Source organism: Triticum aestivum, chromosome 1B (genome assembly GCF_018294505.1).
Source record: "Triticum aestivum cultivar Chinese Spring chromosome 1B, IWGSC CS RefSeq v2.1, whole genome shotgun sequence".
Classification (NCBI taxonomy): domain Eukaryota; kingdom Viridiplantae; phylum Streptophyta; class Magnoliopsida; order Poales; family Poaceae; genus Triticum; species Triticum aestivum.
In genome coordinates this window covers 412,282,649-412,305,331 of record NC_057795.1, presented here as the reverse complement: position 1 = coordinate 412,305,331, position 22,683 = coordinate 412,282,649, and the positions used below count along the sequence as shown (strand labels likewise).

At 39.0% G+C, this 22,683-nt stretch overlaps 1 protein-coding gene across 3 annotated transcripts; it reads left to right on the top strand.

Annotated features, from left to right (window-relative positions):
- Positions 1-20,389, top strand: LOC123127893 (CCR4-NOT transcription complex subunit 1). Of its 3 annotated transcripts, none has more exons than XM_044547761.1 (51): positions 1-290; positions 1,170-1,470; positions 1,553-1,775; positions 1,864-2,203; positions 2,288-2,401; positions 2,484-2,612; positions 2,735-2,911; positions 3,001-3,192; positions 3,867-4,004; positions 4,126-4,251; positions 4,352-4,596; positions 5,090-5,193; positions 5,841-5,935; positions 6,032-6,268; positions 6,479-6,658; positions 6,894-6,999; positions 7,124-7,215; positions 7,378-7,523; positions 7,607-7,715; positions 7,814-7,960; positions 8,390-8,437; positions 8,519-8,647; positions 8,739-8,978; positions 9,075-9,203; positions 9,287-9,369; positions 9,449-9,554; positions 9,653-9,748; positions 9,880-10,032; positions 10,277-10,459; positions 10,555-10,733; positions 10,816-10,942; positions 11,032-11,151; positions 11,415-11,459; positions 11,613-11,690; positions 11,775-11,891; positions 13,364-13,490; positions 14,404-14,504; positions 14,595-14,723; positions 14,812-14,889; positions 15,709-15,855; positions 15,930-16,067; positions 16,527-16,571; positions 16,658-16,801; positions 17,000-17,061; positions 17,937-18,090; positions 18,286-18,477; positions 18,567-18,671; positions 18,826-18,957; positions 19,506-19,754; positions 19,855-19,956; positions 20,028-20,389. In XM_044547761.1, exons 1-51 carry the CDS (start codon positions 192-194, stop codon positions 20,160-20,162), a joined length of 7,173 nt encoding a protein of 2,390 aa, XP_044403696.1. In that variant the 5' UTR covers positions 1-191; the 3' UTR covers positions 20,163-20,389. The 3 variants fall into 3 exon arrangements, with proteins under 3 accessions (XP_044403696.1, XP_044403701.1, XP_044403688.1); XM_044547766.1 differs by having other exon boundaries at positions 6,458-6,658; positions 14,595-14,699; XM_044547753.1 differs by having other exon boundaries at positions 6,458-6,658.
- The last annotated feature ends 2,294 nt before the right edge of the window (positions 20,390-22,683 follow it).

The following is a 22,683-nucleotide window of genomic DNA, read 5'->3' as shown; positions in this document are numbered from 1 at the left end:
CAATCCATCACCCACCTGTCGCGCTACATCGGCGTTTCCTGATTTCGCTGACCTTTTTTTCCCCACCAGAGCTCGACAGAACACCGCTCGCCACCGCCTTCGCCTTCGCCCCTGCTCTCGCAGCCTCGGGCTCGTGCTCGCAGAGGCAAACCCAACCCTGACAGCGACACCCGCCCTTCGCCGTCCGCGAGATGATCCCCTTCAATTCCGCCGTCGCCGACGAGGTCCGCTCCCTCGTCCAGGGCGCCGACGACTCTACCGTCGACTCCATCTACCGCGAGCTCTGCCAGGTTACGAGATGCCCCCGTCCCCTCTCCTCCCTCCCCGAAGCGGATTCGTTTCTCCCGACGCATGCCTTTGGTGATCGATTCATGTTCTGCTCGTCTGGATCCAAGGATCCGCCCCGTGATGCATTCGTGCTTAGGAACGCTTCTATCTCAGGACCAATCTAGGGTTTTGCGGATTCAGCTGTCTTACGCTCGTACTTTTGCACGATTTTAACCTAAAATTTGGTTGGGATAACGTGAACACTCTTGATCGGATCCATTAGGGTGCATAAGTTTCCAAAATATGTGGCGAAATTCACTCCTATGCGCCATTTAAGCTTTAGGATATAGATATATAGTGAACAAAATTCTTCTCAGTCCTTTCCTCATTTTTTTTTGCTTCTTAGTCCGTTCGTTTAGATTTGGTGTTTACAGTGCATATTATGGTGAAGGGCACATTCGGTTTTTGTTAACACAAAGAGCCCCTTGAGAAGAATACAAGAGGTTTTCACATGTGGCTTGTTGTTAAGTTGCATCTGTTTGCGGCCCTTTGCATCTTTTTCCTTGGAATTGCTTCAGAGACGAGATAGTTGAACTGTGCATTTTACCCAATCGTTGGAAGAATGCTTTCAAATATCTTTGCTTATATTCAACATAAAAAGGAGATCTTGTGAGATGTATTCTACACTCTTCGTGTACTGTTTACACTATTGGTGCAGTGATGCAATACTGCATCATCTATGTGACTGCAGCATTCAGCAACTTCCTGATTGAATCTTGAAAGATATGCTCCCTTAGTAATTTCCTTACATTCATCTGATCCCAGCTAGTTTTACTTTGTCTGAACTTATGGATTATAGCCATCCTAATATGTTTTTTTGTTTCACTTTTGCTGTCTTTCAGTTAGCTGACTGCAGTCCTGATGGTTGCATTTTACTGCTTCAAGTTTGTTTGGATGAGGTGCTGCTGAATGCCGGGGTGGCAAAAAACTCTCAATCGAAACAAGATCTTTTATCCACCGTTTTCAGATATTGTCTGGATAAACCATACTTCAGCACCTGTTTTTGTGAAGCACTGAGGACTTTATCTGTCAGTGATGTTTTCCTTGAAACGTTGTCAAATGAACTTGATCTATCGAGAGCTGAGAGGGTTGGCATTGGACTTGCCCTGTCAGATTCCGAGAATATAGGCTTGAATCTGAAAGGTATGTGTCCTGGAAAACAGAATTTGTTGGTCTGATCAGTTTTTATAGGTACTTATTTGCACCTTATTTATTTGTTTTGCAGGCCAAAGATTTTCAATTGCTCAGATCGAGGAGTTATGTAACAATCCTGCACAGTCTATATCGAATGACCAAATTCATGATATTGTTGTGTTTCTTCACCAGACTGATGGCCTCTCGAAGCATATGGATTCTTTTACTAACATTATCTCCCTATTCAAAGTCAAAGAGATGCCATTCCATGTCCCTGTCCTTGTTCAGGAGAGCAATGCTCGGCCAGCTTCAAGGTTTTCAGGATTTTTCCAACTTGTGTTTTAGCATATCTTCTATGATGCTCTATTCATGTGCATGTCCTTGCTCTTTTGTGTCTTACAGCCACATGGAGATGTACATCGGCAGCTTTGATGATGATTTTGATTCCCTTTTATCTGAAATCGGGAAGGAGATAAGCATGGCTGACATCATTACTGAATTGGGTTATGGATGTACTGCTGATATTGCACATTGTAAAGATACATTATCACTTTTTGAGCCTCTCGATGATTTGGGAATATCTAAGTTGCTTGGGGCTGTTGTCACTACTGCCACTGGTCTTGGTGAGGCTCAGAACACATATTCAACATTCATTTCGGCTTTTGGCAACAGCCAAACAAATGACTCATTTCAGTCAACGGCATGGGATATCGATGTTCTCGTGGACTCAATCAATGAAATTGTGAGTTTCTATTTGTTATATTTGCCTGTTGTTTCTGTTCTTCCTTTTGATGATCCAATAACCTGTTTATGGTTGCAAACTTAGGCCCCACGAACAAATTGGACCAGTGTAATGGAAAGCCTGGACCACGAGGGTTTCAGTATCCCTGATGAAGGGGCTTTCCGTCTATTGATGTCTATATATTCTCGGGCTTGCAAGGTATGTACATGCGTTATAGTTCCTGGAACTGAATTAACTGAATTCCTGAGCGTGTAATTGACTAGTTCATTGAACCATACAGGATCCATTTCCGCTTCATGCCATCTGTGGGTCACTGTGGAAGAATTTAGACGGGCAATTATCATTCTTGAAACATGCAGTGGCTGCCCCAGCAGATACATTTACATTTAAACATTCTTCCAGGAAGCTGGTATTTTCTATATCCTGTCAGCTTGTCTTACTCGTAGTAAACATCTTTTTCTTTTTGGGGTCAAACGTAGTAAGCATCTTTTATTCCACATACTTCTAACCTTCTTTTAAAATCTTCCTTAGGTATTTCCAGACTTGGCTAGTCATATCCAAGGCAATCAGGCTTGGTACTGCCTAGACCTTTTGGAGGTGTTATGCCAGCTTGCTGACCTTGGCTATGCAACATTAGTGCGACCACTGCTGGACTACCCACTCAGTCATTGTCCAGACGTCTTACTTCTTGGTGTTAGCCAAATCAATGTATACTTTCTGTTCCTAGAACTGCAGAACTTTTTTCTCCAAATACTGCATATTTCTCACCTACCTGGAAATTTATTCCGTGCTTGCAGACTGCATATAATCTCCTCCAGTATGAAGTATTGTCATGTGTATTCCCTGCTTTATTGAAGGACACTAAAAATAGCAGTCTAATGAACTATCTCTGGCATCTCAACTCTTCCCTTACTCTCCGAGGATTTGTTGATGCCCATTCTGATATAATTTGTCTTTTGAGAACTGTTGATATATGTCAAGACCTAAAGGTAACACAATTATGCCTATCTGATGCAGTGACTTTTGAGTTGCAACTGAGTAACTTCATTGTATTTTTGTATCTTTGAATTTTAATACCTGCTGTTGAGTTGCATGTATTTTCAATCAATCCATGCTAGGTAAATAGATTTGTATTGTGTACTTAGTAATATGTTCTGGGTTTTATTGGACAGCATGCTGAAATTTCAACCCAAATAAAGATTAATGATTTTTTAGAAGTTATTAGTGGCTGCTAAGCTACTTTAATGCTTAGAAAGGCAAACTTAGCTGGCTAAAGCGATGAATTCTTAAGTTTGAACTAGGAAGCACAAACTGGATTATGTCTTTACCACAGTTATGGGTCTGATTGCATACTTCTGTCATGTGTGGTGCCATTAATGGATTATACTTGTTGAAACTTAGCCAGTCTTGTGTTGAAGCGAATATCTTTGTCTGTGGACCTATCTGCAAAGCTTAATATTCAATGGAAGCAGGCACTATCTGCCGTTGACTTTTTGCTATACAATAAAGGGATTTTATTCATGGGGCTGTATTTCAACTTTGATATCAGTTGAATATGTTTATATCATTATATCACTTTCATGCCTATAATGAATAGGCCATTCTGGTATTAATGGGCTCTGTTAGTGCTTGCTTCATCACCCTTTCACTTCTTATGAAACAGATCCTATCCGCTGTCCTTGATTCCACTCCCTTAGCATTTAGCATCAGACTTGCCACAGTTTCCTTTCGAAACGATAATAGCAATCTAGAGAAATGGATGACTGAGAAGTTAAGTGCACACAGAGAGGCTTTTATTGAGGTAATATACATGAATTTCCCTACACCACTACATGATCATGCAGATTGTACCTCTTAAGTACTTTCACTTTAGTTCGGTGTTGTGCTCTTAACTTGCACATTCTAACATTTTGCACTCCCAGGAATGTATTAAATTCTTGAAAGAAAGTGTGGTCAACACAACTCATGATGCTGCAGAGGGTGTCATCCAACAACCTCAAGCTACTATCACGAATATTTGCTGGGAATCATGTCCTTTATTTATGAAGGTTCTGACTACGCCCTGTTCATTCTGTGGCTGTTGTACATTATGGTGGTACCTTCTTTGCATGGATGTAAATATATGTACAAATGGCGTGTCATTGACAGGTTCTTCAGTCTCATTCCGGACAGCTATTGACTAACCAACTGGTGGATGACCTAAATAGAGTGGAAGCAGCGTATGAATCAAGGACTCAAGGTTCTCTTGGAAGGGACATTCCTACTTCCGAGGGAGGTTCTGATGACATTGAAGCACAGGCAAATATATATTTTCACCAGATGTTTTCTGAACAGATAAGCGTTGATGCTATGATACAAATGCTTGCACGCTTCAAAGAGTCTACAAACAAAAGGTGCTTTCCATACTCTCTGCTTAATCTGTTACCTGATCGACTCGTCTTGATAAAGTCTCAAGATGTGATAGGAAGAAGCAATAGTAGGCACGGCTTATATCTGTGCCATCTGTTCTTTTCTTTCTCCTCTGACCTAACTTGTTCATCTTGCCTAGATCCCTTTTTTCTTTTCCAAATGTGACCCTGTATGTTGTGTTGACCAATGTGCTATTGCAATTCCGCTCTTGTCGCCGAGTTCTCTCACTGCATTCAGCTTCCCACCTGTGTCAGAAACAAAAGTACCCCTTGTTATTATAGTTGCTAAATAATACCTTTCATTCACAGATGATACGAGGCAATCCTGTAAATTAGTTGGCTGAATTCCTTCTCAGTATAACCCATCATTAGCATCTTTTGTACCTCCATTTTTTCGTGATGCCTTTAGAATTTGAGTTGTCTGTACTCTGTTTCTTCACCTACTTATCTTTGGATTCTTAATGTTATCAATGACCAGGGAGCTAGCAATTTTCAACTGCATGATCTCAAACTTGTTCGAAGAGTACAAGTTCTTCCCAAAGTATCCAGATACACAGCTTAAGCTAGCTGCTGTTCTTATGGGTAAGTGATCGCTTTGCTTTGCTGAAGTTACCCAGATTCCAGATGCTGTGGGCATTACTTTGTTGTAATCAACTCAAAGTTTTCCATTATGTTGACTGGTGAACTTATATGCACACAACACTGTTAAATTGTTTGTCAGATATGTTCTGGTTCGAATTTGTGGATGGTTTTTATTGGAAGTGTTCATTGTTCTCTATGACCGCTACTTCCAAAGTTACGTAGTATATAGGAAGGCGGGGCTGCAGTTATGAGTGGTAATCAAGATAGAGGACTCCAGTTTTTTGCTTCTGTTGTGGAATCTACTGAGTTTGATTTTGAAGTATAATATTTTTAGTATTTTTACAAGTATGCATTTGCTTGTTCTGCTGGGCAGTCTAAATGGGCGATTTTTCTTTTTTTGCTGATTTGTGTGTATTTCACCCACTCATTTTTTTAAAGTAATGGAAGATACTGTTGTATTTAAGTACCAAACAATTGTATAGCTGGGCTTAAAATGTTGTTCTACCAAATTGAGGCATGATATACTGCCGATTCGTTGTAATTTTGTTTGCTTTTCTGCTTAATGCAAAGCTTTTGTATCTTCCCTAAAAAGAAGTTATGATTTACCGTGATATATTAGTTTTGATGTAGTTTCATGTTTGAAATAGGCTCTCTCATTAAACATCAACTTGTGGCTCACCTGGGACTTGGAGTTGCTCTACGTAGTGTTCTTGATGCCCTGCGTAAATCTATTGATTCAAAGGTTAGCTGGTATTACTTGATGAATCTTTATATTGTCTCCATTATGTCAGTCAACTTTTATGTAACTTCTGGATTGTTGGTTGCTTGATGGTTGCAGATGTTTATGTTCGGTACGACAGCGCTTGAGCAGTTTATGGATCGTGTAATAGAGTGGCCGCAATACTGCAACCATATATTGCAGATCTCACATCTTCGTGGAACACATGCCGAGTTAGTCTCTGCAATTGAGCAGGCACTTGCCAAGATATCATCAAGTCAAAACGAACCAAATATTGGCAACATATTTTCTGTGGATCCGCATGGTTCTGGTTCACCATCTATCGGAAACACAGAGGTATACTCACATTGCATTTCAAGAAGTAAAGTCATGCTGGAAAGCTGGAAATCTTGTAATTGCTTGGATCATGAACTGACTCTTGCGACATATTATTTGACATTCTTAAATACAACAATTTATTTGGCATGCTAATTTGTGTACTAGTACCGACTTCCCTTATATGAAAGAGATGTCTGGCTTATGTAGGTTTCTGACCCATCATGGCAGTTCACCAATCCGACTGCAACACAGCTTGAACGGTCACCTTCTTTTCCACTGCAACAGAGGTACCAGGGTTTTCTTGGGGAGAGGTCCAAAGGTTCTACAAACAGCGTCCAAGCTAAGAACATTCTATCTATCAGTCAACCTATTGCTTCAACACCTGGTGATTTGTCTATGGCTCCGAAGGTATTAGGATCAAATTAACTTTCTTCATCTTTTGACGCTTGACAGATGTACTCCCTCTGTTCACTTCTATAAGATGTTTAGACAATTCAGACAATGCCCAAAACAGTTCAATGTCAGCTGTCTAAAACGTCTTATAAAAAAGAACGGAGGGAGTAGTAAATTTTCCATTTACGTCTTGTATATCAAATTTATCACAATGTGTCTTTAATCTCTTGCAAATTATGATCAATTGTAGGCTACTGCACCACCATCCTTACAAGCTTCTCCTCATCATTCTGCCACTATTTCAGCTTCTTCACAATCCACTAATTTTCTGAGGCCTAGAAGTTCAGCTCCTTCAGGTTACTTCTGGCTTACATATTGAAGTTTGATATTAACCAGAAATATGTTAGTAACTGTAGTAGTGATGGTTCACTGTTCTGGAATTTATAGCATGACTATAGTTCAATGATATTATTTTGTTAGGCACTCGATCTCCATACACTACAGGATTTGGAGCTGCTTTAAATATTGAAACTCTTGTTGCTGCAGCAGAACGAAGAGATACATCAGTTGAGGTTTGTTTAGTCTTCCAAAGTGAACTTTACTACATTATAGTGTGAGAACTGAAGTGGTATAGTAGGCGAGGTTTTTTAGGCGTCTAGTGTAGTTCTATCACTTCATTTGAATATAGTCACGGTGAGTTAACAACTTAATTTAATTATTTCTACCTCATATAGGCCCCTCCTTCTGAAGTTCAAGACAAGATTTTCTTCATGATCAACAATATTTCTAATTCTAATTTGGATGCTAAGGCAAGGGAATTTAATGAGGTTTCTCAGGATCAGTATTATCCTTGGTTTGCACAATACATGGTCATGAAAAGGTACTCCTGATGACCAACATACTTTTTTTTATGCAACAACTTTCTACTTGTCAGATCCCAAAAGCATATGCAAAATTTTACAGGGCAAGCATCGAACCGAATTTTCATGACCTGTATTTGAAGTTCTTCGACAAAGTTAACTCAAAAACGTTGAATAAGGAAATGGTGAAAGCTACATATGAGAACTGCAAGGTCTTGCTTATTTATGTATTCCTTGTTTTTTTTTAGGGATGTCTTCCTTTCTTGTTCTGCCAATCTATAGTTAAAAACTTGAAATTGTTTTTCTGCAGGCTTTGTTACAATCAGATCTTATCAAATCAAGTTCCGAAGAGCGGTCATTGCTAAAAAATCTGGGTAGTTGGCTAGGAAAGCTCACTATAGGAAGGAATCAAACATTACGAGCGAAGGAAATTGATCCCAAAATTCTTATAGTTGAGGTAGTACTTTGAAATTAGCCCATTTGAGTCCGTTCTTTATCGTAATGTTGTCTCATACCCAAACCAGAGAGATACAGTATCATTTTTGGACTTCTGTTTGTTCATTACTGCAAGTCTGCAACTAATATTGAAGCCTCTGGATTTGCTGTTACTTTTAACAGAACAGTACTTGTTGCTATACTGAACAGTACTTGTTGCTATACTTTTGTTTTAGGTGCTGAATTTGGCATTGTGTGAGTTGTATGTATTGGTGAAATAATTATATGTTCCAGATATGCCACTTTGACTTTTATCTCGTGTCTGAGGCCTGTAGACTTGTGCGGCACGTTTTGAGTTGTATAGATAAGGTTTTAGTCAAGCATTATATATAGGTAAATATATATAACGTTTCTTCTTGTGCTGACATTTTTCATTCTGATTTTTTTGAAGGCATATGAAAGGGGGCTGATGATTGCAGTCATTCCGTTCACTTCAAAGGTTCTGCTTTTTATGTTAATCTGATTTAAAAGGATCCTTTGTTTTGTGGTGATTGTCGTAATGACAGATGGTGCTTTACAGATTCTTGAACCTTGCCATTCAAGTATAGCATATCGTCCTCCAAATCCATGGACAATGGGTATTCTTAGCCTACTTGCTGAGATCTATAATCTACCTAATCTCAAGATGAACCTGAAGTTTGACATTGAGGTTCTTGCTATTCTTTATTCTATTCTTTTGGTGCTGTCAACATATCTGGCTTAGAATTGCGCAAGCTAATTGTGGTTATTTGAGGTTGTAGGTCTTGTTTAAGAACCTCAGTGTGGACATGAAAGATGTAAAACCATCTTCTCTTCTTAAAGATCGTACTCGTCAACTTGAAGGAAATCCAGATTTTTCTAATAAAGATGTCACTGCATCTCAAATACCAGTCGTTGCAGAGGTTTCCTCTGGTATGATCCCAGCAAAAAATGTTGCTGAAGTGCAACCAGAGTTAACTAGTACCTCACGGGCTACTAGCATCCCAAATATGTTAAACCAGGTTGATTTTGTGGATTTTGTGTGCACATAACTAATTAGTATTTATGAAGTGGAAACCTTTTTGTTCTCTACTCATTTGGATACCTTTATTCTGCAGTATGCACCACCTCTTCGTCTTCCTCCAAACAGCATGGTTGAAGATGATAAGGTTGCTTTAATAATGCCCGATCAGGTTTCACCATCTCAAACGCCATCTCCGTTACCTGCTCTGTTTACTCTTAGTCAGGTTTGCTCTTGTTTTAATTTTTTTATTTTCCAACTTTGCTTTTTCTGTACCCGACTTTGTTTTCTGATATGTTTTTTTTACAGCTTATGGCAGCAATACCTCGCGCGGATATATATTTTAGAATTAATGAAAAGCTTAGTTCTCTTGGCTCACTGCAGTATAGCAAGTATGTCTTTTACAAGACAAGTTTAGCTGACTTTCAGTTTATTTTACTGACGGTCTACTAACGCTCTTGCTCATCATAGAATCATGGATGTTGCTTTGGATAAGGCTATTAAAGAAATTATAGGCCCTGTTATTCAAAGAAGTGTTACAATAGCTACCCGAACTACTAAGGAGCTTATTCTTAAGGTGAACGCCTGGACTATTTCCCTATCTGTACATGTTCATTAGCCATTTGTCTTGCTGTAGTCGAAAGTTTCTGATATGCTGGCATATTTTTCCTGCAGGATTTAGCAATGGAATCTGATGATAGTGCGGTATCTCGCGCTGCACATTTGATGGTTGGCACGCTAGCTGGGAGTTTAGCTCATGTAACTTCCAAGGTATTTTTGCATAAGGCTCTTAGATGTAGTTTGCAGGTGTAGTTACAGTCCCAGCGCGTTGATTAGTAGATTCATTTAGGTTTAGATTTATGTATGATGCCATATTCAATTGTCCTGTCTTCTGCTGGCAGGAGCCTCTTCGTGTTGCTTTGTCGTCTCATCTTCGAAGTCTCATTCAGAACCTGAACAATAACAGTGAAACCACCGAGCAGATTGTTCATATTCTGATCAATGATAATCTAGATCTTGGATGTGCGCTAATAGAGACTGTTGCGACACACAAGGTATCTCTTCATGTTCCATTAATTTTGCTTACATACCTGGCAATTGTTGGCTTTTCTATTTCTATTTTTTTGCTTCCGTAAATGTGATGGGAAGTAGCCATTGGTATAGTGTTGCTTCACTTACTATGCTATCAGACATTTTTGGACCTTTTAACTTTTGCTACCAAAGGTATACGCTCAGCAGTATAGCAGAAAATATGGAATGTTCTGTTACAGCATCACAACATAAATGAGAATCTTGCAGGCTGTTGAGATGATCGATGGAGAAATCAAGCAGCCCTTTTCACAGCTAAGGAGGCAAAAGGAGTTGCTTGGTTCTGGATATTATGATGCTTTTCCTTACACTCAAGGTCTTGCACGTGTCCCGGATGCACTTCGTCCAAAGCCTACTGGCCATTTATGTGCTACCCAACAACGAGTGTACGAGGTGAAGTGGCTGAGCGTAAATTTCTCTTTGTTCTACAATCTTTTTGGTTCCTAGCACAATTGACTGTCTAAATCATGGTTAACTGTTGAATTCAGGACTTCATTACTGTATGGCACAGCCAGAGTAGTCAAAATGCTGGAGCTACCACTTCTGCTACAGCCGTGACTGCTGCCCCGGGCAATTCCAGTATACCTCGACTTTATAGCCCAAATTTGGTACAACAAGCAGATCTGCTTCCTGAAGAGTCAGATCATGGTACCACGCAACTGTTAAGGTAACAACACATCCATCCATTTTTGTCTGCTCTTATTGGAGCATCTTGTTCTGATGCATTAGATATCTTCTGTCTTCTGCAGTGTTTCCACACAAATTGGTACAAGTGACACTTTTGCCCAAGCCGGTGGAACTACTAACATTGCATCTGTTTTCCCCCCTATGTCATCTAATGATATTCCAGTGGGTGAACAAACAGCTGGAACTAAAGTCAGTGACTTCTACACTTTCCTTTGCATTAATAAAGCACAGTGACGAATCGGAAGTTAATTTCCTAACTTGTAAAACCCTGCTACCAGGATCTTGGCTGTACGGCGCCTCTTTCACCTACGACTGCTGTTGACCGTATGGAATCTGTTTTCACTGAACCCTTGAGTACTGACAGCGGATTAGACAGATACCATCAAGTTGCACAGAAGGTAATGCTCATTGTTATATCTGAAGGTAGCTGTATTTGAACCCAGCTGCTGTACCATGGAGGAATGACATGGTCTATGGTAGCGTGCTACTACCTAAAGTGAACCTAGAAATGTATGATTTCTTGCTGCATTGTTCAGGAAGTCCCCGCTAACTACGAAACTTTGCATGTCAATTACTAAGCGGGGTTTATTGTCATTGATATATGCAGAGTCTTTACTCTAAATGCTGTCACTGAGCTAACTTTATTCTATCTTACTTTCAGCTTGAAGCCTTGATTGCCAATGATGGTAAAGATGTAGAAATTCAGGTCAGCTATACTGCTATGTCAGCATTTCCTTTAATGATTCATTTTTTGGTTTCCTTTTCCTTTTTATATAATTGTTAGACTGGATTTTTAATTTAGTAATTGTGCTTTTCTTGACACAATATGACCTTAATGTTGGGTTATTGTTCTGTTCAGTCTGTTATTGCAGAAGTTCCTGATATTTTACACAGATGTGTTAAGCGGGATGAAGCTGCATTATTGATTGCACAAAAGGTTTGCCATCTTTTTATCCTTCGTAATTATGTATTTATTTTTTTAGTTCTCAATTTCTTTTGTACCTGGTTATGTTTGTTCCAGGTTTTCAGAAGTTTGTATGAAAATGCATCAAAGAGTACTTATGTCACATGGCTTCTGGCAACTTTAGCTGCAATACGTGATGTTTGCAAACTTATCGTTAAAGAGATAACAGGCTGGGTATGTTTCTTCAGTCTTCACAGTGGCATCTGTTTTTATTGCCCATTTATAATATTTGGCAGAAGCTCTTTTAGCTCCTCTGTAAGATCTGATTCTATTCATAAGCATAGTTCAAAAAAGCGCTAGGTGTTAATTGTGCGTTTTGCCACTGCCTTGCGCTTTACTGACCAAAGCGCATGCTTATGTGCAGTTATGCTCAGATTAAGCGTAGTTATGCGCAATGCATTTTGCCAATGCCTAGAGCCTAGGCGCGCTTAAGCGCTCGCTTAGGCGCGCCTTTTTTAACTATGTTCGTAAGAAGCACCTTTACCTCGTTTGTTCTTCTGTTTGATGGTATATATCCTGTATGCACATTGTATTTAAATTCAATGAAGTTTTTTGTGTTGTACCTTTATTTATGTCATTTTGTGTTCCATTTTATCTTTACCTACATTTTCCTGCATGATCGATATGGTATAATTGTTAAACAATATTTTGTATGGACATTTTTGTTATGCTAAATTTCCTATTTATACTTCTAGTACTGTTTGATTCTTGACTGGGCTGTTTATGTATGAAGATTTTTGTTTATGTTGTATATAGCTGAGATTGACGCGTACTAGGCTACTACTGTAGAACTCCTTTCCATGCATTTAGTTAGATATTGAACGTCATGTTTCATATTTTTTTTAAAGAAGCTAAGTTCCATATGAGTTACTGGCAGATGTCTGTTATATTGCATGCTGAGGCAACTGTCAGTTGTTATTTAAGAACATGTGTTGGAGGTCCATAAACATGAAGTTAAGTTTCATTTATCTGACTGGAGAGATAGGAGTCTTTGGCTTTTTGATGTTCAGTTCTGATCTTTTTTTTGGGCGTTTGGTTAGCACCATCCTTTGTAGATTTACTCCATTTTAGCAATCTGATACAAGTGACACACACTTTGACGCATGTTAAGCACAAGTTTATGTGAAAATTAACCTGCGCATTCTAACTTGCATAGTACTCAAGTCTTATTGATATATTGAGAAGCGTCCTCCTTAGCCTAGGGATATTAACCTGTAGGCGTCAGTGGTTTAATTTTTTGGTAGTAGCCTGCATGTGGACGTTTGAGTTTTTTTTTGGCCCTTTTCCGATTCAAAACAAACATTCTCTGTAATTATGCTTCACTTCTAATTAAATAGGCAGCGCTCCTGCCAGTTTTCTCAGGGGGAAAGTGTGGTATATGTGGTGTTAAACCATGAAACTGGGATCCTTAAATAGGTGATATATGTGACTGCAACCACCTTGTCAGTATTTCACAGCTGCTTGATTACTTCAAACTAACTAAAAAGAAAAATGTTCACGTCAATATGCTGATCAAGTGCAGATTCCAACTGCTGTCAATTGATGCTGTGTCTACTTAGTTTTTTGTTTGTTAATGGCATAATTTTGGTATGATTAATTTATGGGGCACACATATTTTATTAACTTAATTAAACATTTTTGTGCAGGTAATTTATTCTGAGGAAGAAAATAAGTTTAACCTTGACATAGTTACAGGACTAATTCGTTCTGAGATTCTTAATGTTGGGGATTATGATGTTCATCTAGCAAAGATCATTGATAGTGGAAGAAACAGTAAGTTGAAACATGTATTTCTGTATTTGAATATTTAAGAAAGAAAAAAAAGAGAACAAAAAGAAATACTAGACAAATACTAGACAATGTGGAATGGCCCCTAAATTAAATATAGCTATCACCTAAAGCATGTACTCCCTCCGTCCCGAAATACTTGTCGAAGAAATGGATAAAATTGGATGTACCTATAACTAAAATACGTCTAGATTCATCCCTTTCTCCGACAAGTATTTCCGGACGGAGGGAGTATTACCCATGTGATTTCACCAGCTCAAGTATTTTGACTTTTTAACAGAGTAAGTGTAGGAATTTGGACCTTAGAATCTCTGGCATCTATTGTCACAAAAGGAACTGTGTACTGTGTAGCATGCATGTAACACAGAGAAACACAAACATGAAAATGATCCTAGTCCTTCACTCTGTTCTTGGTCTTTTGAAACTAATAACCAACTGTAGTACCTGAATGATGAGTATTCACTGATTTGTTCAACAAATTGCTCAAGGAAGTGTAATACATGCTTTTAAATGGGCATGCCAATAATATTAAAAAAGGATAATGTATTTCTACCCACACCCATGGTAAAGATGGAAGGATTAAATCGTGAAACTCCAATCACTTGCCTAATTGTCATTTGCCCTTGTTACAAAGAACTTTTTGCTGCAGCGAAGGTATTACCATGTCAGCTTATAATGTAGTAGAAGGCACTGTCAATTGATTAAGGATGTATGCAGAAATATAAAAGCAAAATGTAGAAAAAAAACCCCGCCGCAATGCCAAACATGTAAGCCATATTACATGTTTAGGCATTCAGGAGTCTAATCTAATCTTTAAGCAATGCTATCCGCTACTTTGTAACTTTAGAGTATCATCATCAAGTATTTATGTGCTCACCTCTATCCACCAAATCTTCAGAGAATGCAACAGAGTTCGCTATATCACTTGTCCAGACATTGATTACCCAAGAACCCAGTGGCATTTCTGAGCTTTGTAATGTTGTTGATGCATTATCGAAGGTAGGCCATTTTTTGCAAATGTTGTATACTTTGATCTAATCACCATCTATTTTTGCTTATTCATAAGTGGTAATACTTTCTGTGTTACAGCTTGCAATCAGGCCTGGTTCACCTGAATCATTGCAGCAGTTGATTGAGATTGCAAGGAGTAATTTCAAGAATGCTGCTAGCTTTGCTGCCATGAAGGATGAAAAGGTTAGGCATGCAACGGATAACAAGGTTTGGATGTTTATGCATGGTCAAGTTTCTCTGTTCCTATAGGTATATGTTTACTGACTTGATGATTAATTTCTGTCATTGATTACAGGTTTTATCTGGCCGTCCTTCAATATATAAAGAAGAAAATGATTCTGCTTTTGCAGATGCTGTTAGTTTTCAAGACCAGGTAGGAAACACGACATCCTATTTTGTTGTACACCATGCATCATACTCCCTTAGTTCCTAAATATAGGTCTTTTTAGAGATTTCAATAAGTGACTACATACGGAGCAAAATGAGTAAATCTACACTTTAAAATATATCTATATACATCCGTATGTGGTAGTCCATTTGAAATCTCTAAAAAGACTTGTATTTAGGAACAGAGGGAGTACATTTCACACAAGAATTTTATTATGAGGGTGTATTGACGATAAACATTAATGATACTGTTTCTTTGTGTACCTCCATCCCGAATTACTTGTCGCGGAAATGAATGAATCTAGACGTAATTTTAGTACTAGATACATCCATTTCTGCGACAAGTAATTCGTGACGGAGGGAGTATTTGGTATTAATAGCTCTTTTTTCATTCCATTTTCCATACTTTGTGTGGCAAAATTTAGGTTGTGTAATTTTACCATTGTACTGTTCAGTATAGTAACGATGCCATCTAAGTGTGTGCAAAAACATATACGCACTCAACACAATAACATTCCTATTTTCCACGCTGAAATCAGTTGTTATTGCCAGAAGAGTGCAACAAATGCAACTTACAGTGTCACCTTTCACATATAAATTAATATGTTGATGACTTGATTATTTTATCCAATCATACAGTCGTAATGCAAACCAAGTGTCTCTACGCATTTAATTTAATTTGCATCAGCGCATTTTTTTGTCTCTTCCAAGTATATAGTTGATTTGAATATGCTCCAGTCATTTGTATTTATATTGATGTATTGAAGTTTGAACATTGTAGAAAGCTAATTTGGTTGATGTACAGGTTGCAGTTTTATTCTCGGACTGGTGTCACATATGTGATCATCCAACTATGGGTGATTCAGCATATAGTCATTACATTGTGCAGTTGCAACAACATGGCTTGCTTAAGGGAGATGATTTGACTGACCGCTTCTTCCATACACTCACGGTGATTCTTCTACCCAGTATCAACTTTATACTGATCTCCGTGATATGTGAGGTCTAATACTTAAAACAACGCAGGAACTTGCCATCACACATGCTGTTGTCTCTGAGCAAGTTATTGCTCCTGGTGGGATGTCTCAGCAGCCGGCCCAGCAACTCCAGATTTCGTATTTCTCAATTGATTCATATTCAAAGCTTGTGACTTTAATGTTCAAGGTATATTTAATGTTTTTATTCCAAGGAGGGCTTGTTTTATTGCATTAATCCTGCAAAAATTGATGCATAGTATTTCCTTGAACTCCTATTTTCTCTTGTCAATAATCAACTTTAGGCCTTGCCAAGGCTTTGTGCGAGTCCTTTTGCTACTGCCAGGTTCATCGCAGTATTTAGACAAGCTAAACTGCTTGTTTGTTTATTAACATAGCGAGCACTTTCAGTCAAGATAGGTCTGCTGCTTCCCAGTTCCAACAACTTTTGGGAAAGCTGCAAGTAATCCTTTGAACCTTATTCGAGACATGTCAACAATTCAACATAAAAGGAAATGTTAACATACATTATACTATGTGGTCAAGTGTTGATGCAGTACCTGTTGATTGCACACCCAAGATGTTTTTGGTACATCAGCTGATATCTTGTTATAGTAACTTTACTTACTGTTCTTTTTACAATCTTCAGTATGGCGTGGATTTAGGACCAAACAAAGGCAACCTTCTTCCGAAGGTCAGTGTTTACCCTTTAGCTCTTAGGGAATTTGAGCCTACTAAGGTGCCTATTCGCTAAAAGGTTTCCTTTTTACTGGTCTGCAGATTCTCTCCATAACCACTAGGATCATTCAGAGAGACGCTGAAGAAAAGAAAGTTTCTTTCAATCCTCGGCCATATTTTAGATTATTTATAAATTTGCTAAGTGAGCTTAGCACTGCTGACCTTCATGATGGTGCTAGTTTTCAGGTATATGCTATGTATATTTAACTTATTTGCACAAATTATACTCCCTCCGTAAAGAAATATAAGAGCGTTTAGATCACTAAAAGTAGTGATCTAAACACTCTTATATTTCTTTACAGAGGGAGTATATGTTTAACATAATATCAGATTTGCATGGCTTGCTTGCACTATTTTTTTGCTGACAACGGTTTTATGCATCAGGTTTTGACTGCATTTGCAAATGCTTTCCATGTGCTTCAACCCTTGAGAGTTCCTGCATGGAGGTTTGCCATCTTGTGATTTTTCTTAATATTTATGATTGCCTTCTATGTTTTTTCTTTCAAGCTTCATGGGCACAAAATAGTGTTCTCCTTCCAATACCTAGTGTTGCAACTGAAACTCTCAAATATACAATTCAAAAACCATCGATGTATGCTCTCTTCCACAAATTGATAAACATCCATGCTTGCTGAAAACAATGAGTGTGTTAGGTCTGAAGGGGTGGGTCTTGTCCTAGAATCATCTGATCCTTATTAAAAAACACCTTATTATTTTGTTTTGACATATATATGAATTTGACCATCACCATGCCAGTCAAACTTCCCCATGGTCTCAATTCGATTAGAATATGAGGAATCAACAATGTTTTTGAGGGACCAACCATCCTATTAAGGCGATTAACGACAGACATTAAATTGATTCAAGCTCTGCAAAATTGTGTAAGAAAAAAACAGAAGTTATCACAATAAAATGATAGAATGTTCAAATTCGTTGTTATATGTATGATAATCTTTCTCTCCCTAAGTCTGAATCCCATCACTGTATTGTTTTTTTAAAGTAGCGAAGTTATGAAATTAGCCTGTTTGGTGTTTTTTAAATAATTTAAGTACTCCCTCCGATCCATATTAATTTTCGCTGATTTAGTAACAAAAGTACACATTGTTTTTTTTACTAAAAAAAAGTTATGAAATTAGCCTGTTTGGTGTTTTTTAAATAATTTAAGTACTCCCTCCAATCCATATTAATTTTCGCTGATTTAGTAACAAAAGTACACATTGTTTTTTTTACTAAATCAGCGACAATTAATATAGATCAGAGGGAGTGGTCAAATTACAATGTACTTTTGTTACTTGCCAACTAAATGCCTTTTCCACTGTAGTTTTGCTTGGCTTGAATTGGTAAGCCATAGAAGCTTCATGCCGAGGTTGTTGCTGTGCAATTCACAAAAAGGTTGGCCATTCTTCCAGAGGCTGCTTGGTGATTTGTTCAAATTTATGGAACCATATCTAAGAAACGCTGAGCTGGGACAGCCTGTAAGTTCTATCCCTGCACCTTCGGTTGCAGTTGTCTTATACTCCCTCCGTTCGGAATTACTTGTCGCGGAAATTGATGTATCTAGATGTATTTTAGTTCTAGATACATCCATTTCCGAGACAAGTAATTCTGAACGGAGGGAGTATACAGTATGTGTTGCACTTTTATGTACTTTGTACCTTTTCTTTTTGTAGATTCAGCTTTTATACAAAGGAACTTTGAGAGTGCTGCTTGTTCTACTCCATGACTTTCCTGAGTTCCTCTGTGACTACCACTTCAGTTTCTGTGATGTGATTCCTCCAAGCTGCATCCAAATGCGTAATGTTATTCTTAGTGCTTTTCCACGCAATATGAGACTTCCTGATCCCTCTACTCCTAATTTAAAGGTATTTACCGACTGCTAGTACATGCTACCTACAAACTCCCCTGGGTTTTGTATGTTTAATGAGCGCTCCAGCTGTTTCTTGTAATACAGATTGACCTGCTAGCTGAAATTTCAGTAGCTCCAAGAATCATGTCTGATGTGGAAGGTGCTTTGAAGGCAAAGCAAATGAAGACCCAGGTTGACGAGTACCTCAAGGTAAATCATGTCTGCATTCTCTAATGTAACGGCAGCTTGCAGTCTGACAATTCTTTAAGCTGGTCCGAGTCATTCATAGAGTATATTGTTGAAACCTTAAAAAGAAATGGTATACATAATGTTTGTTCTTTCTCTCTCATTTGCGTTCTTGCAGAGACCAGAAGGTTCATCCTTTTTAACTGATTTAAAGCAGAAGTTAGTGCTGCCTCCAAATGAAGCGAATGTTGCTGGGACTCGTTATAATGTTCCCTTAATTAATTCACTTGTCGTCTATGTTGGCATCCAGGTGAGTTTCTATATGTTTGCGTGCGATTGTTTTTTCCATTACATGTTAGAAATGCTTTTTATACCCTAATATTGCGTCCAAATAGCCAAGTGAAGAAGATATTATCATTTTTTATCAGCAATTTTTCATAGTATTTCAGCATTGGTTAACATAGGTTTGAACTGTATTTAGTTTTCTGTTTGTGTGTTTTCAGACAGATAGCAAGTTTATGACTGTTTTGGTTATGTTCCCAAATTTAGGATCTGAAAACCAGCCAAATCAGCTGGCCATGTTTCTTTTGTTAAGTTTGGCTCCAGAAATACGTAGTTACAAAATCTTCTTTCCAAACTTTTCTCGCCGAACCAATCGGCAGCCAATTTTTTTCCGAAGTGACCAAATTTTGGCTCTCGGTGGCAAACAGCCATGTCATGTTTTGAATCTGCATGGACCCTATGGGTCTCTACAGTTACAGTATGAAGTATTTTTACCTCTACCTTCTTTGCTTGTTTTTTATCACTTTTCTTGGCATGCATGAACACTCTATAACGGTGTCTAAATTGTAAATGTAGGCTGTGCAACAGTTGCAGCATAACAAGGCGAATGCATCAGCTTCAGCGCAGCAAATGAACCAAAGTCCTCAGGTGGATGTTTTTCAGATTGAAACAGCCACTGAGGTATTCAGAAATCTTATAGTGAATATGGATACCGAAGGCCGTTACCTCCTCCTGAACGCGATTGCTAACCAGCTACGCTATCCAAACAATCATACTCACTACTTCTCCTTCATCATTTTGTACTTGTTTGCTGAGGCAACACAGGTAACTTGATGAGTTCCATCTTTTCAGGTTTTGGTGTGATACCCATATGCATCTATGAAATACCTCCTGACATCGTCCAATTGAAACTTGAAACTTGCAGGATATCGTACAGGAGCAGATAACTAGAGTTCTTTTAGAGCGCCTAATAGTTAATCGTCCTCATCCCTGGGGATTACTTATTACTTTCATTGAGCTCATAAAGGTATGCTACCATGACCACTTGAAAGATTTTTTTGGCAAGGAATAGGTCTAATACAGGGTTGCCTTCTGTAGAATCCACGCTATAGCTTCTGGGCTCGATCCTTTACACGCTGTGCGCCGGAGATTGAGAGGCTGTTTGAGTCTGTTGCAAGGTCTTGTGGAGGTAAAGCTGCGGAAGAGGGAGTTCTCGCTGATGGTGGTCACTAAGAGAATGTTTTATGCGTACTGTGAGCTGTTTGTGTTACAAGTGTTGAGGACTCTTTGGGACAGTCTGTTTTGTTTTAGTTTTGCTGTAAATTTTCGTGAGCTCTTGCTCTTGTCATGTCGAGCACCTCAGGTTAATCTAGCGGTACAATGGATGTCAGATGATCTATAATGCTGTCCTAAAGGCTGACCATTCCCAGTGGGATAATTAAAGGTTTTTATTGGAGACATCTGTACTTGAACTTCTTGAGTTCCATGAATATGTGGGTTGTTTAGTATGCCGGAGCATGCCGTCCGGCCAGATCCTAAATGATGCGTACCAGGACTAGAGAGGTGAAGGAAATGGCATCCCAGACCCAAAATGTCGGGTCACAACTCAATTGAGCAGTAGTAGACTAATGCCCCTGTGCTCCTCCTGTCAGTGCGTGTTTGGGTGGCAAATGCCATTGGCCTTACCTAGACGAGGGAGATGGGAACCAACCGACTCAACTAGATCTGGAGCCGTTGTTAAGGCGGCCAGCTCCAATGCACGACAATAAGGTCATTTAGTAAGTTCATAACAATTTATGTAAAGCATGGGGCAAAGCTTTCCCCTCATTGCCATTGTCGGCCTTCCCCACCTCCCCTCCTTCGTCACTTCTGGCTAAGCATCTTTCGGCGGAGGAAAGGAGGCGACTAGTAGCTTCTGGCGAAGCAGCGAGTTCATGAGCAAGTGAATGAATGAGCAGCGAGTGAAGTGCAACAGTCGTAAGGCTCGTCATGTTCCTAAAAGGAGTGACCATCTTTTCTTCCCTTCTACTGACACTGAGCGAGCAGCAAGCATAGTCAATAGTTTCCATAGGGGTGGGGTGCAAGCAAGTGTTTTTAGGCTCTGCTAGATATCGTACTCTAGCGAATAGAGAACCAGAACAAAGCATTAGCATTAAGTGAATACATGAACTTCTTAAACTACGGTAATCACCGGAAAGAATCCCAATTATTATCACCTTTGGATATGCGGATCATAATTCGTAATAGGTGTCTACAACTTGCAAGATCAGATCAAGAACACAAATATATTCATGGAAACATAAAGGATTCAGATCTGAATTCATCGCACTCGGGCCCTAGTGACAAGCATTAAGCATAGCAAAGTCATAACAACATCAATCTCAGAACATAGTGTATATTAGGGATCAAACCCTAACAAAACTAACTCGATTACATGATAAATCTCATCCAACCCATCACCGTCCAGCAAGCCTACAATGGAATTACTCACGCACGGCGGTGAGCATCATGAAATTGGTGATGGAGGATGGTTGATGATGACGACGACGACGGATTCCCCTCTGCGAAGCCCCGAACGGACTCTAGATCTGCCCTCCCGATGAAGAACAGGAGGCGACGGCGGCTTCGTATCGTAAAACGAGATGAATCCTTCTATCTGGTTTTCCCCATACATGAATATATGGAGTTGGAGTTGAGGTCGGTGGAGGTCCAGGGGACCCACAAGGCAGGGGAGCGCGCCCTAGGTGGGTGGGCACGCCCTCCACCCTTGTGGACAATAGGTGGGCCCCCCTTGGTTGATTCTTTCGCCAATATTTTTTTAATTCCAGAAATTTTCTTTGTGAATTTTCAGGTCATTCCGAGGACTTTTATTTCTCCACAAAAATAACACCTTGGCAATTCTGCTGAAAACAACGTTAGTCCGGGTTAGTTCCATTCAAATCATGCAAATTAGAGTCCAAAATAAGGGCAAAAGAGTTTGAAAAAGTAGATACGATGGAGACGTATCAACTCCCCCAAGCTTAACCCATTGCTTGTCCTCAAGCTATTTAGTTGATAAATTGAAATTGATAAAGAGAAACTTTTACAAACTTTGTTTGATCTTGTTGTTGCAAATATGTATAGCCAGCATCCAGGTTTTCAGCAAAGATTATGAACTAACCATATTCACAATAACATTTAGGTCTCACGTTTACTCATATCAATGGCATAATCAACTGGCGAGCAATAATAATAAATCTCCGATGATAACTCTTTTTCAAAATGATCATGATATGATATAACAAAATGGTATCTTGCTAGGACTTTCTGAGACTACAAAATATAAATGCAGAGCACCCCTGAAGATCAAGGATTTACTAGACATTGTAATTCATGGTAAAAGAGATCTAGTCACGGTCATACTCAATATTAATTAATAAAAATGCATAAAAATGACAGTGGTGCTCTCTAACTGGTGTTTTTTATAAGAGGATGACGACTCAGTAATAAAAGTAAATAGATAGGCCCTTCGCAGAGGGAAGCAGAGATTTGCAGAGGTGCAAGAGCTCGAGCTTTTGAAATAGAGGTAAACAATATTTTGAGCGGTATGCTTTCATTGTCAACATAACAACCAAGAGATATCAGTATCTTCCATATACTAGATACATTACAGGCGGTTCCCAAACAGAATGGTAAAGGTTTTACTCCCCCACCACCAACAAGCACACTCCACGGCTGGTCCGAAACAACGGGTACCGTCCAACTAACAACAATC